Raw genomic sequence first — 11,556 nt, 5'->3', positions numbered from 1 at the left:
ACCTATCCTATTTGGCATCTACAAATTTTGTGTTTTACCGTTTTAATCTTTTCATATTTTTTTTTTAAATCTTGGACCTGCTTTTCCCACCTTTAATCTCATTTTCACAATTGCTTTTCGCCTTCAATCCACTGCCATACCACCTTGACTGTGATTTGCTTTACAACAGCTCGGAGTACTTGGGGGGTAAACCAGGTACAGTATGTCAAACTCGGTTTTTTTTGTCACAGCCCATAATGTAGTCACGTTTTTCCACAGAGGACTGTTGACTGTGAAACCATATAACTGTTTAGTCAACTCATAATACTATACATACATTGCAGGATTCCTACTTTTGGAATCAGAAGTAGCGACAACATGAATCAGCTGGAAAGAAGGGGCCTCACAGTTCTGAGGTTGAGGGTTAGATGCCTGTATGGAGTTTGCATGTTCTCCCCATGCCTGCGTGAGTTTTCTCCCACACCCCAAAATATGCAAAATTAATTGGACACTCTAAATTGCCCCTAGGTGTGATTGTGAGTGCGGCTGTTTGCCTCCATGTGCCCTGCGATAGGCTGCCAACCAGTTCAGGGTGTACCCTGCCTCCTGCCCGTTGACAGCTGGGACAGGCTCCAGCACTCCCCGCTCCCCTTGTGAGGATAAGCGGCTAAGAAAATGGATGGATGGAATCAGAAGTCAAGGGTAATAATTTGCTCAATTTAGGTTACTGTGATTTGGCCCACGGGCCTTGAGTTTGACATTTTGGTAGAGCCCATTGGATTATCCCATAGACTTGGACCATTTGCAAAGGGAATGAATTTTGGACATAGTACTATTTGTTCAAATTTACATAAAAGCTGGTAAGTATTTTTTCCACAATGATGCCTGTTGTCCATAACTCCTCTCACTTCTCCACAAGATAACTTGAGGGTTGAAAAAAAAGCAACCAAGTCCAAATTTGCCAGGGGTAAAAGCCTAACTCAAAATAGAACACACAATTAAAATGGTAACTACGTATACATTTAATTTATTAAAGGATCATTCAATAAACACTTCCTTCACCAGAAGTGACATGAGGGTCGAGAGGAAAGGCAATTTACTTAAAGGTCCCCCCCCCAAAAAAAATCTCTACTTTTGGTGCCACACCAATTTTTATTTGAGGTCACCAAAAGTAAAATGGGAGTCCATTGATAAAGAAGCAGGTACATTTTTTGTATTCATGTCATCTCAGGTGCCGTTTTCATTATTAATTTCTATGTCGGGTATGTCATTTTTAAAACTTGGTTCCTCGGGAGGAAGCAAGTTTCCTCGGGAGGAATCAAGTTTTATGCTGTGTCTTGAGCTGCAGAAGTTTGAGGAAACCCTGATTCAAATGTGGTTTATAAGAAAGGTTTAAGCCCACAATATTAACTATGTGTGGAATGTGGAGTGTTCTGTGGTGAGCGTACAAAACAAACATTCACAAAAATGGCCTCATACAACTTAAGAGTCATAATTACAGTGGTCTTATTATAAAACTGTAAAAATACCAATTTAGGATTCACAAAAATCTCAACCTTAAAAATTAAGAATGAATACTGTGAAACACTACCGTTAACACAGTCCGCAATTATAAACTACTTATTCACACATCTGATTTTACAGCAACTGTGACCAACTAGATATTAGACAAAACACTGGTCTAACTATTCAAGGAATAGCACGATTAACATTTAACAATGGCACTATTTGAAAGGCCCAGTCTTGATCAGCTTCTTTTTTTTTTTACATCACTTTCTTTATACCAAGAGTCTCCACGTGTAGAAAGAAAAAGAGGCAGTCGATGGAGTATACAGTATATAAATAAAAATAGAGCAGGAAATCATTATATACAATACAAGAGAAGCAGAGCTGAGCGCATGTTTGGGCACGTGAGCAGTCCGTCACCAGTCTGGACACAAGACATACATGATTTTATGAGCAAATACAATAACCATGAGAGAGAGAGAGAACAAGACTATAAACATGTGCGATAGAAATTTCAAAGTCAGATGCAAACAAAAGTGGTCAAAGTTTGAGAGGAACAAAACTTGGAAAAACAAAAATCCAGAGTTCTGAGAGCCCCCAAAAAATTGATTTACAAATGAAAGGGCATTGCAGCAACACAAATTCACAAATTAATTTTTACCACACATCTGAACAGAATGTACAGGAAAAACAAATTACTAGAACGAGATAAGCTGTTACTTTCTTGCTCCCTCTCAGTTTCATGTCAGACATCGAACATGATGATTCATTTTTCTACAAGATTTATTATACAGCAAGGCGTTTTATAAGATTGGAACTCCTGAGCATATTAATGTTAAAAAAAAAAAAAATTCCAATTGGAAAAATGTTTTGAAATGACAAGTCCACCGGACCAGTCAACATATCAAGTTCGACTTTGAAGGTTTTGAATGTCATTGAATATGAACATGAAATAAAAGCATACCATGGACTTATCTTGTTGGGACAAAAGTTCTGTCTTCATAAATTGTGATTTCAATCTGAAAGATAATCAGTTAAAGATAACATTTGATGCTGCATTTAAAAGTTACTTTTCATGTATCACTCCAAAACTTGCCATAAACCTCTCATCTCAACCCTCTTTGCTCCAATCGCAGCGCACACACGGTCTTCACTGCACTAAGCAAAAAGTCAGCTTGACTAAGAAATGAATAAAACCTGATACTTGGCAAAAATTACTTGACAAGAACAAAGGATACGACTCTGAGGCCTCGCTCAATGGGGTCAGTCAGCAGCAAGCCCCTGGGAATGTAGATCTTCTCATTCTGGTCCTTAACGTATCTGGCGACCTTCCTTAACACCTGCACACATATACAAGGGGGTGGGGCGCAAATTCATCTCAATCACAGCTCGGCACATATCCGCAAATGAGTATCAGGGCCATCTATGAGAAAGAACAGGTGTATATTTATTAGATAAAAGTCACGACATTCATGACGGGGTGAAATTCCGGTGAACACGTCGTCTATATCGGCAACTGTCCAACATTAAGGGCTAATGCTTTTATTCTTTATGAACTTTGGAATTATACAGAATTCCTAAATTGCAATCGAAGTGGTCTTAAGACATTGAGTCTCCTTGTATGGACAGGTTTCCGATGACGTCACCACGGTCCCAGGATTCCCTTTACAACGTCATAATCTTAGACCAATCGGATAAATTAACGATGGAAAAAAACTTTACACTTAACCAATTACCTGTGTTCTCCGACCTCTATGACACACAAGATGGCGGATTGGAAACCCATCATGTATATCAGTGACTAAATGTAGCTTGTTACTAGTACTACCCACGTTTGCTTATAAGATTACATGGCCGTAATACTCTATCGTACATAGGCATCCCTGTATTACCCCCCCCCCACCACCACCACCACCACCACCCAAAAAAAAAAAGCAAGCGCACTTTTTCATACTGTGTCTCCATACAGAGGAATATGGTGTAGGCAGTGAGGCAGGCGAGGCAGCCCTCCACGTAGGATTTCCCCCCAAGTTTCTCTGCTTCAGCATATAGATTGTTTAAAGTCTGGATGGTCTCCTCAAAGTGTTGTTTATCCATCTAAAAAGAAACAAAAGCAAGTGAGCATCGGCTGAGTATAGTACATCCGGGCAGGTTAATGGCCCGTGACATACCCTGTTTTCGAGTTCTGTGGGGAACTTGTTCTGGAACTTGCAGAGAGTTCCCGAGCTGTAATCTCTCTGGATGAAGACCTTGATGGAGAAAACAGGCTGCTGGATGTCCTGTAAACTGTGAGTCTGAACACAAACAACGCACAATTTATTTGGCTTTACAAGCAGTAAAATCAACATACATTTTCCCGTACACGTCGTCGGTGTTTAATAATAACTCAATATCTAAATCAGCTCTCTTGCACTGATCGTGGCACAGTGAAATCCCGGGTACACTAATTGTGAGTTGACACCTCACCATTGCTAATAACAGTGCGCTTACGTCTGCTGTAGCAACTTGGTCAGTGTGAACCCCACTATAGCTAAAGTCCGTTGTTGCCATCACAAACTGCTGGTGACCCAATTTTCGTAATTCATTAGTTAAGACACGATAAGACCGCTCAGGTATGTCCAAACAGGAATAGATACCAAAATGTCGTACCTCGGCCATTGTGGACGTTCGCCCCTTTGTTGTTGCGCATGTGTTCTGCGCAATCACAGCCCTGTGGCCTCATGCGTCACTACCGGTATGCGTTTTTTCAAAACAAAAGATATTTCTTTGAAAGCGTTTCGCATACGTCTCCGCTGTCGTTATTTCCACAGTTTTCATAAGTCTCACTTACGTCGGCACTAGACATCTCTTCTGTTGAGCTGGGCGAGGTTCGGCACAAGTCTCACGTACGTATGTGCACGTGAAGGTTAGCAACAGCCACATCCTCTATCTTACCGTTCATCTAATTTTTCCAAACTTTGACTTAATTGTAGCTCTTCCAGCAAATTTCTCGTAGCCGGGCCAGTCTGGACAGCATTTTGTGCCTTGAGAGGCTCAAAACGATCAAGTGCCATTTCTTCAAGTATCTTTTTTTCCCCCAGTTTCTAACACAAAAATCCTTAAGTTTCCCCAAACATATACACTACATATTTTATATGCAAAAAAAAAAAAAAAAAAAAAAAAAAAACCAAAACCATAGGTTATGTACCTTCTGCTATCTAGTGGATAAGCAATTCATTGTTTGGAAGTTTAAATCCCCCCCCCCCAAAAAAAAAAAAAAAAACAGTCCTAGAAACTCTTGAGCAAGGCACACAATCATAGCCCACAAGCTCCAGCACTGAGTTTCACACTGACAGTGCTCCTTGTGCAAGATAGTTTGGTGTGTGTATGGGGGGGGGGGGGGGGAGATTACCCCTTGAAAATACATTTTAGAAAAAGTTTAATCACAAAATCAACTCACAAAAGCTAAGAGAATCTGAAAAAGCAGAGACACCTGCAAAAAATAATTCCAACACTTAAAATGTTTGACAATTTATTGACATGTTGGTTCATGGTTGTTGCGATCTTAGTCAAACAGCCCAAAGCCCATGTCATCATCTGATTCCTCAGACTCCTCCTTGACCTCCTCCTTAGCAGCAGCTGGAGCCGCTGCTGCAGTTTCCGCTGCAACTGGTGCTGCCGCTGCAGCAAAGGCAGATGGGTCTGCGAGGAAGGCTTTGACCTGTGTGAGAAAGGAGACAACTTAAGAATTTTTAATACATTAAATCTAATAGTTACAAAATACTAATTCCATGGGCACGACAATATCCTAACTATGCCATTCACAGATACACTTTTCAAACACGAACCTTGTCTGCCAGGGGGAAGGAGTAGTCCGTCTCAACAGCAATGGCAAGGACTCTCTTGTAACCATTGATGACAGTGTGGGGCACAGAGGCAAGTGTGGGATAGCCAATCTCAAGAGAGACACAGGCGATGTTCCTCACGCCCTACAGAGACGATGCACATGTTTTACACCGAATAAACCAATGCGTAGGGTACTCCCACTAGTGAGTATTTCCTCCAACAACTCATCTCACCTCCAGGAACCGGGCATGCAGAGATGCCTCAGTTATATCAAGCACGTCGGGATTGTAGACGCTGCCATTGTCATAGACTTGTTGGATGATGAGCCCAAAGGAGAAGGGGGAGATGTTCAACATGTTGAGCAGAGTGGCCTCGCTGGCGCCAACCTTGTCACCAGTCTTAATTAGACTGACATCACTCTAAGGGAAACCGAATGGTTACTTCAGAATGGAACATGACACTGCTCGGTGAATTTATTTTAAAATCTTACCAAAATTTCAATGGTTCCCCTGGAAATCTTTGTAGTAATACCCAGAGCCTGAAAGAAGGAGGTCTTCTCTGGACCCAGACCAGTATTCTGGGCAGGCACTGTCACATCACAGGGGGCAATGGCTCCAGCACGGGCAGCAGCTGGCACCTGGTTTAGCCGGGAAAGATCCTCAAGTCAATGTTGCCCTAACCAAAATCTATACAACAACAACTCTGTTAGTATGTCTGAAACCTTGCGTCCCTTGGCTGTCAGTAAGTTTTAACAGACAGGGATAGCTGGAAACAGGTTCTTGTTTGCAGGGGGAACGACAACACAGCACGAAACAAGCTGCGCTGTAACTTATCCTGCATATTGGATCCAAAAATGCTTGACTCCCTTTTACAAATTTTAGAAAATCTCTCCGAACAAACTCATGTGAAATTTAAAAATGCAATCAAAATGAAACCTAGAAACTGAGAAGAAAACATCCAAATATTGAGTAATATTTAGTGGCAAGTATCCGTAGTCATCAGTTTTACCTTGTTGGCCACCAGCAAGTCCCTGACCTCTGCTAGATCTTCCTTGGTGAAGACAAAACCCACATTTCCTTTAATATGGGGGAGAAGTCTGTCAAAAACAGATGTCAAAAGCCAAATATTAGAATGTATACAAGGTGGGGTGGAGGGGACATGGGTGTCTGAAACCTTGCGTCCCTGGCTGTCAGGAAGTTTGGACAAACAGGGATAGCTGGAAACAAGTTATTGTTTGCAGGGGGAACGACAACACAGCACCACGCAAGCTGTACTGTAACTTTCCTGCAATGAACTTCAAAACTGATAGTGGCAAACTCACTTCTCCAAAGCAGGGTTGTTCTCCAAGTGGCCACGAATAGCCTTGCGCATCATGGTGTTTTTACCCATCAGCACCACAGCTTTGCCACGCAGAGAACAGCGGATGGTCTGCATCTGCTTGGAACCTACATTGTCAGCTCCGACAACGAAGCATTTTGGATAGTCATCCAAGAGTTGCTAGAAAATAGAAAAATATATAAAATCAAAAAGTCCCTAAAAAGAGGAAACAAATATTGGGATGAAAAACAGCAATGCTTGCAGGTGGATACCTACGATGATTTTCAGGAAATAGTTGGACTTCCACGTGGCCCTGTCTTCCCTGGGCATCTTTGCAGTGCTTCCAAGGATTCGCTTAAAAGCTGTTTTAAAGACAAGGTAGTACCTGCAATAAAAAGTTTATTTTTAAACCAGCCTCAAATCATAAAACCACAAGAGGAAAGCGATGGTATGTACCAATACGGTTGTCCTATCATTTCTGTTAACTCGTGATGGTCAAAAAGCTTTCTTGCATTTCATTTCACTCACGTGTTGTATAGCTAACCCATCCAGGATTTCATTTTTTTCTACCATCTCTCCGGGTACCATAGCCATTATTTCCAACACTACATTTGTCTTTCGCCAAGTGCGTGTACTCCTTTGAGTGCTCTTGTGTTCGGGCTGAGCCAACACATAACTGAAATGCCTTGTGCATCAAGCAACATTTGCAGTTGGATGTTGAAAATATCTGTAATTACGTTACGATAATTATGTTGCAGTGAAACATGCCGTGTTCAAGTGGCGTGCTTTTAACAGGTTTTATTAAAATGACCGACTTTCATCGCACTTGCAAGACGTAACAGAATTATAAGAGTATCAGCAAGGAAACTTAACACTTGCACACATTCTATAAAGCGGCATCGGTGCATCATTAGCAAAATCACAACACGTGCTGGACTGCTAACTGAGGCTAGCCTCGGTTAGCACGCTAACGATGTCGAAAAGGCCTAACTACGACGTGTCTTTAGACAGACTGTACGCGGTCGAATCCAAGCAAATACATGTAAAAAAATTTAAAGGGGACTGTAGATTCAACTTCTTAGTCTATAGAAGAAAAACATCTTTGTTTGATTGGCTTTATAGTCAGCATGACAAGCTTACCGCGTCTGAGGGTCGCGTGAAAGAAAGAGGAAGCGGAAGGACTGGAGCGGTCTTTATAAAATACTGACTGACCAATCATGTAGGACCAGCGGGCGTAACTTCACTACTATTGTGCGATGCTCGTGTCAATCATTTATGAAGCATTAAAAAGTTGTATGCGTATGATGTTGAAAAGAACTTAACACGGGCGCACACATACACACGCGTACACACACTTGATGCTGTATTCTATTCTATTTTTTGTTTGTTTGTTTGTTTGTTTGCAGGCCCTTTCAAAGGTTTTGGAACGGCAAGGTCGTTTCCTTGTTGTTTTTTTTTTTTTAATACTGGAGGCATTTGTGTTTAAATCGAATGGTGACTATGAGACAATAATTCAGAGTTCCAGCTTTTATTTAATCGTATTTACATTTAGATGTGTTGAACAACTCGGGACAGAGCACCTTTTGTTTGAAGCCACCCACTATCCAAGTGAGCAAAAGTATTGGAACAAACATAATTAAATCAATTTAAAATGAATAGCATTTAATATTTGGTGGCATTACCCTATCTTGCAATAACTGCATCGATCTTATGACCCATCGACTTTATTGCTGTACTGAAGCCTCTTTCAGTTCTTGTTTGTTTCTGGGTCTTTCTCCTTTCAGTCTCCTATTCAGGTGGTAAAATGCATGCATAAGCAGATCCTTTCTTTCTGCCTACTTGGGCCTTTCCATAACTTTGGCAGAGGTTAATTTTGGTCTCATATATTTATTAAATTTTAATGCGAAAACTTTTGTGGCTCATCTCTGTACTTTGCAAAATCCAAACAGCTGTTTGCTGTTGAGTGGCTGGCACCATGTGGTATGACCTGTATATTTCTTCTCTCCAAGTCTTCTTTGAACAATGGATAATGATCCCTTCACCCCTGCCCTGTGGATGGTAGCAGTGATGTCACTGACTGGTGTGTTTGGGTGTTTCTAAACAGCGCTCACAATGTTTTTGTCATTAACTGCTGTTTATACCCTTGGCCGACCTGTTCAACAGCTGTTGCTTAGTACGTTCTTAGTACTGTAGTTCTTTCCTTCTCAGGACATTTCAAATTGTTGTATTGGCTGTGCTTAATGTTCGTGCAATAGCTCTGATCGATTTTCCCTCTTCTCTCAGCTTCATAGTGGGTGGCTTCAAACAAAAGGTGCTCTGTCCTGAATAGTTTCACACATCCAGATGTGAATTCCATAGAATAAAAGCTGAAATTCTCAACGTTTGCCTCATATTCATTTCTTGATTTGAAACCCACATGTCTTTAGTACACCAAACAAACAAATAAATAAAGACATAAATAAATAGAGCTGGATGGTGGCTCAGCTGGTAAAGCGTTGGCCTCACCGTTCTGAGATCCCTGGTTCAATCCCGGACCCACCTGTGTGGAGTTTGCATGTTCTTTGCATGTTGTTGCCTGCGTGGGTTTCCTCCGGGCACTCCGGTTTCCTTCCACATCCCCAAAAAAATGCTACATTAATTGGACACTCTAAATTGCCCCTAGGTATGATTGTGAGTGCGACTGTTGTCTGTCTCCGTGTGCCCTGCGTTTGGCTGGCAACCAGTTCAGGGTGTACCTCGCCTCCTGCCCGTTGACAGCTGGGATAGGCTCCAGCACTCCCCGCGACCCTCGTGAGGATAAGCGGTGAAGAAAATGGATAAATAAATAAATAAATAAATAAATAAAAGAGACCTTGATGTTCTAATACTTTTGGTGGGGACTGTTCTCGAAGGCTGCGGTTGGCTAGAAACCAGTTCAGGGTGTACTCTGCTTCCTGCCTGTTGATAACTGGGTTGGCTCCAACACTCCCGCGACCCTTCTGAGGATAGGGGGCTATGAAAGTGGCTTTAATTTTGGTGGTGGTGGTGGTTGCAAGGGTGGATGTGGAAATGAAAGATCTAATTCTAATTTGTTTAAGCTCATCAGTTTCAGTTGGGTGGGGAAATTATTCCTGCGTTGAAGTAGTCCTGCTAATATCATAAGTACATTTCTCATCAGACAAATCAATATCCCCGATTGCAGATTCCATAATAATGAAGGGTTGGGTGGTTGCAGTTGCAGCACAATACCTAAGGAGGGTAGACACACGCCACGTTGCGTTTACACTGCAGGAAATACAAAAGTAGAAGAAGCTTCAGACGCGTTTCTCACGTGTGTCACAAGAAATCTGATTCTTATGAATACAAAGTCCACTAATTGATCCGAAACAGGATTACAATGCTGCTGCAGCAACTTCCAGGAGAAGTCTGGCTTCAAGTACTAGGATATCTCTGCGTGGCGGACAAGCACAGCGTTCGGGCGACTTGCGTTAACTTCAGGGAACTTATTGACTGCTGGTTGCTATGGAAAGACTGGACTATAGTGCTGGGCTTTCCCAAAGCTTCTTACAACTGTGATTTCTGGAAGATGTTGCGTCGGAGAAAAGTCAGTCAAGTGGTGGTAAGGAGCACCAGAGCGAAGGACTGGAGGCAGCTGGCCCGGTACCTCCCGTCGCTCACCACCGTGGTCATGGAGCGAAGCTCTCAAGAAATTGTGGACGTGTTGAAAAATTTTGTTCAACTTAAGCATCTGGCTGTGAGGTGCAGTTCCGCCTCTCTGTTGCTGGACGGCTCGGCAGTGTATAAGGCGGAGAGGTTGACACATCTCAGCATTTGTCGAGTTCAGTTTCCCTCTAAATCCATTCAACAGGCGATTTCTGCTTTTACAGACTTCAGGAATTTGACGTCACTGTTGTGTCATGACACTAACATCAAAGAAGAATGTACAATGGCGATTTACGTAATACTTGGCTGCCTTCCTCGACTTGAGCATCTGTCGTTGACTTGTGGACGTCATGAGAAAACTGTTTTGACACACGATACACCTTTACCGGTGAAGGAGGCACATGCACTGTCCAGTCTGGAACTCATACACTGTGATCATTCATTACCACAGGATGCAAAGAAGCTGCTGCCCAACTTGCAGAGGCTTGCCCTCATCTATAAGTACTCTAATGTAGACTCCATACCTGACGTATGCTTTGCTGCCATGGGGGAGGACCTGAAAGCATTGCTGAGTGACCTCCATCGACTGTCAGTCTTGGTCATCAAATTGGGACCGCACCTTAACAGATATTTCCGCTCCATTCCTGCTTCGGTGAGCAGTCTCACGCTCTGTGTTCCAGGAACAAGCTCAGAGGAGATCGTGTCTGTTGCGTTGCAGGTGCCCAATCTCATCCACCTCCATATAGACCCCTGGCCCTCCTCTTTGGGAGCCATCACTGCTGAAATCCCTCACCTCTTTACAAAACTCCAAAGTCTCAAAATCCGAGGGGAACATGTCTCGGATAAGGATTTTTTAGGCTTTCAAAAGCTGGGAGAGCTGAGATGTGTGGAGATGCTGGACAGCAGGCCTCAGTGGTCTGAGATGGGTGCAAAACTCCAAGTGCTCACTAACTATAGAGTCCAAGTCATAGCCTCGCATCATAGAGACATTTTGGACTGTGACTGCAGCCTTTAGTCACCAAATCAAGCATTTCATCTAATCATCCATTTTCTTAGCCGTTTAACCTCACAAGGGTCACGAGAGTGCTGGAGGTTATCCCAGCTGTCATCGGGCAGGAGGCAGGGTACACCCTGAACTGGTTGCCAGCCAAACGCAGGGCACATGGAGACAGCCAACAGTTGCACTCACAATCACACCTAGGGGCAATTTAGAGTGTCCAATTAATTTTGCATGTATTTGGGAGGAAACTGTAGTGTCCAGTGAAAACCCACGCAAGGAACGGGGAG

The 11,556-nt window shown here is 42.6% G+C and overlaps 2 protein-coding genes across 4 annotated transcripts; both read right to left on the bottom strand.

Annotated features, from left to right (window-relative positions):
* Window positions 1-80: 80 nt before the first annotated feature.
* On the bottom strand, window positions 81-4,261 carry LOC133507022 (golgin subfamily A member 7-like). Of its 2 annotated transcripts, none has more exons than XM_061831556.1 (6): window positions 4,135-4,261; window positions 3,657-3,779; window positions 3,430-3,582; window positions 2,724-2,825; window positions 2,450-2,504; window positions 81-1,909 (listed from the first exon to the last, which is right to left on the bottom strand). In XM_061831556.1, exons 1-5 carry the CDS (start codon window positions 4,141-4,143, stop codon window positions 2,457-2,459), a joined length of 435 nt encoding a protein of 144 aa, XP_061687540.1. In that variant the 5' UTR covers window positions 4,144-4,261; the 3' UTR covers window positions 81-1,909; window positions 2,450-2,456. The 2 variants fall into 2 exon arrangements, with proteins under 2 accessions (XP_061687540.1, XP_061687539.1); XM_061831555.1 differs by lacking the exon at window positions 4,135-4,261 and adding an exon at window positions 3,976-4,125.
* Window positions 4,262-4,979: 718 nt separating this feature from the next.
* rplp0 (ribosomal protein, large, P0) lies at window positions 4,980-7,818 on the bottom strand. 2 transcript variants are annotated; one of them, XM_061833634.1, is made up of 8 exons: window positions 7,768-7,818; window positions 6,904-7,012; window positions 6,632-6,807; window positions 6,319-6,406; window positions 5,801-5,947; window positions 5,544-5,729; window positions 5,313-5,453; window positions 4,980-5,185 (listed from the first exon to the last, which is right to left on the bottom strand). In XM_061833634.1, the coding sequence occupies exons 2-8, from the start codon at window positions 6,955-6,957 to the stop codon at window positions 5,030-5,032; spliced, it is 948 nt and encodes a 315-aa protein (XP_061689618.1). In that variant the 5' UTR covers window positions 6,958-7,012; window positions 7,768-7,818; the 3' UTR covers window positions 4,980-5,029. The 2 variants fall into 2 exon arrangements, with proteins under 2 accessions (XP_061689618.1, XP_061689619.1); XM_061833635.1 differs by lacking the exon at window positions 7,768-7,818 and having other exon boundaries at window positions 6,900-7,012.
* Window positions 7,819-11,556: the final 3,738 nt, after the last annotated feature.

The sequence above is a fragment of the Syngnathoides biaculeatus genome, chromosome 10 (genome assembly GCF_019802595.1).
Source record: "Syngnathoides biaculeatus isolate LvHL_M chromosome 10, ASM1980259v1, whole genome shotgun sequence".
Taxonomy (NCBI): domain Eukaryota; kingdom Metazoa; phylum Chordata; class Actinopteri; order Syngnathiformes; family Syngnathidae; genus Syngnathoides; species Syngnathoides biaculeatus.
Note: the sequence above shows the minus strand (reverse complement) of the source record. Positions and strands in the feature narration are given on the sequence as shown.

Coding starts and splice junctions, on each gene's coding strand:
- rplp0 (XM_061833634.1), bottom strand. CDS start 6,957: ATGCCCAGGGAAGACAGGGCCACGTGGAAGTCCAACTATTTCCTGAAA. Junction 6,808..6,903: donor ACTATTTCCTGAAAATCATC/GTAGGTATCCAC, acceptor TCTATTTTCTAG/CAACTCTTGGATGACTATCC. Junction 6,407..6,631: donor AACAACCCTGCTTTGGAGAA/GTGAGTTTGCCA, acceptor TGTTTTTGACAG/ACTTCTCCCCCATATTAAAG.
- LOC133507022 (XM_061831555.1), bottom strand. CDS start 4,035: ATGGCAACAACGGACTTTAGCTATAGTGGGGTTCACACTGACCAAGTT. Junction 3,583..3,656: donor CCACAGAACTCGAAAACAGG/GTATGTCACGGG, acceptor GTTTCTTTTTAG/ATGGATAAACAACACTTTGA. Junction 2,826..3,429: donor TGGAGACACAGTATGAAAAA/GTGCGCTTGCTT, acceptor ATATGTGTGCAG/GTGTTAAGGAAGGTCGCCAG.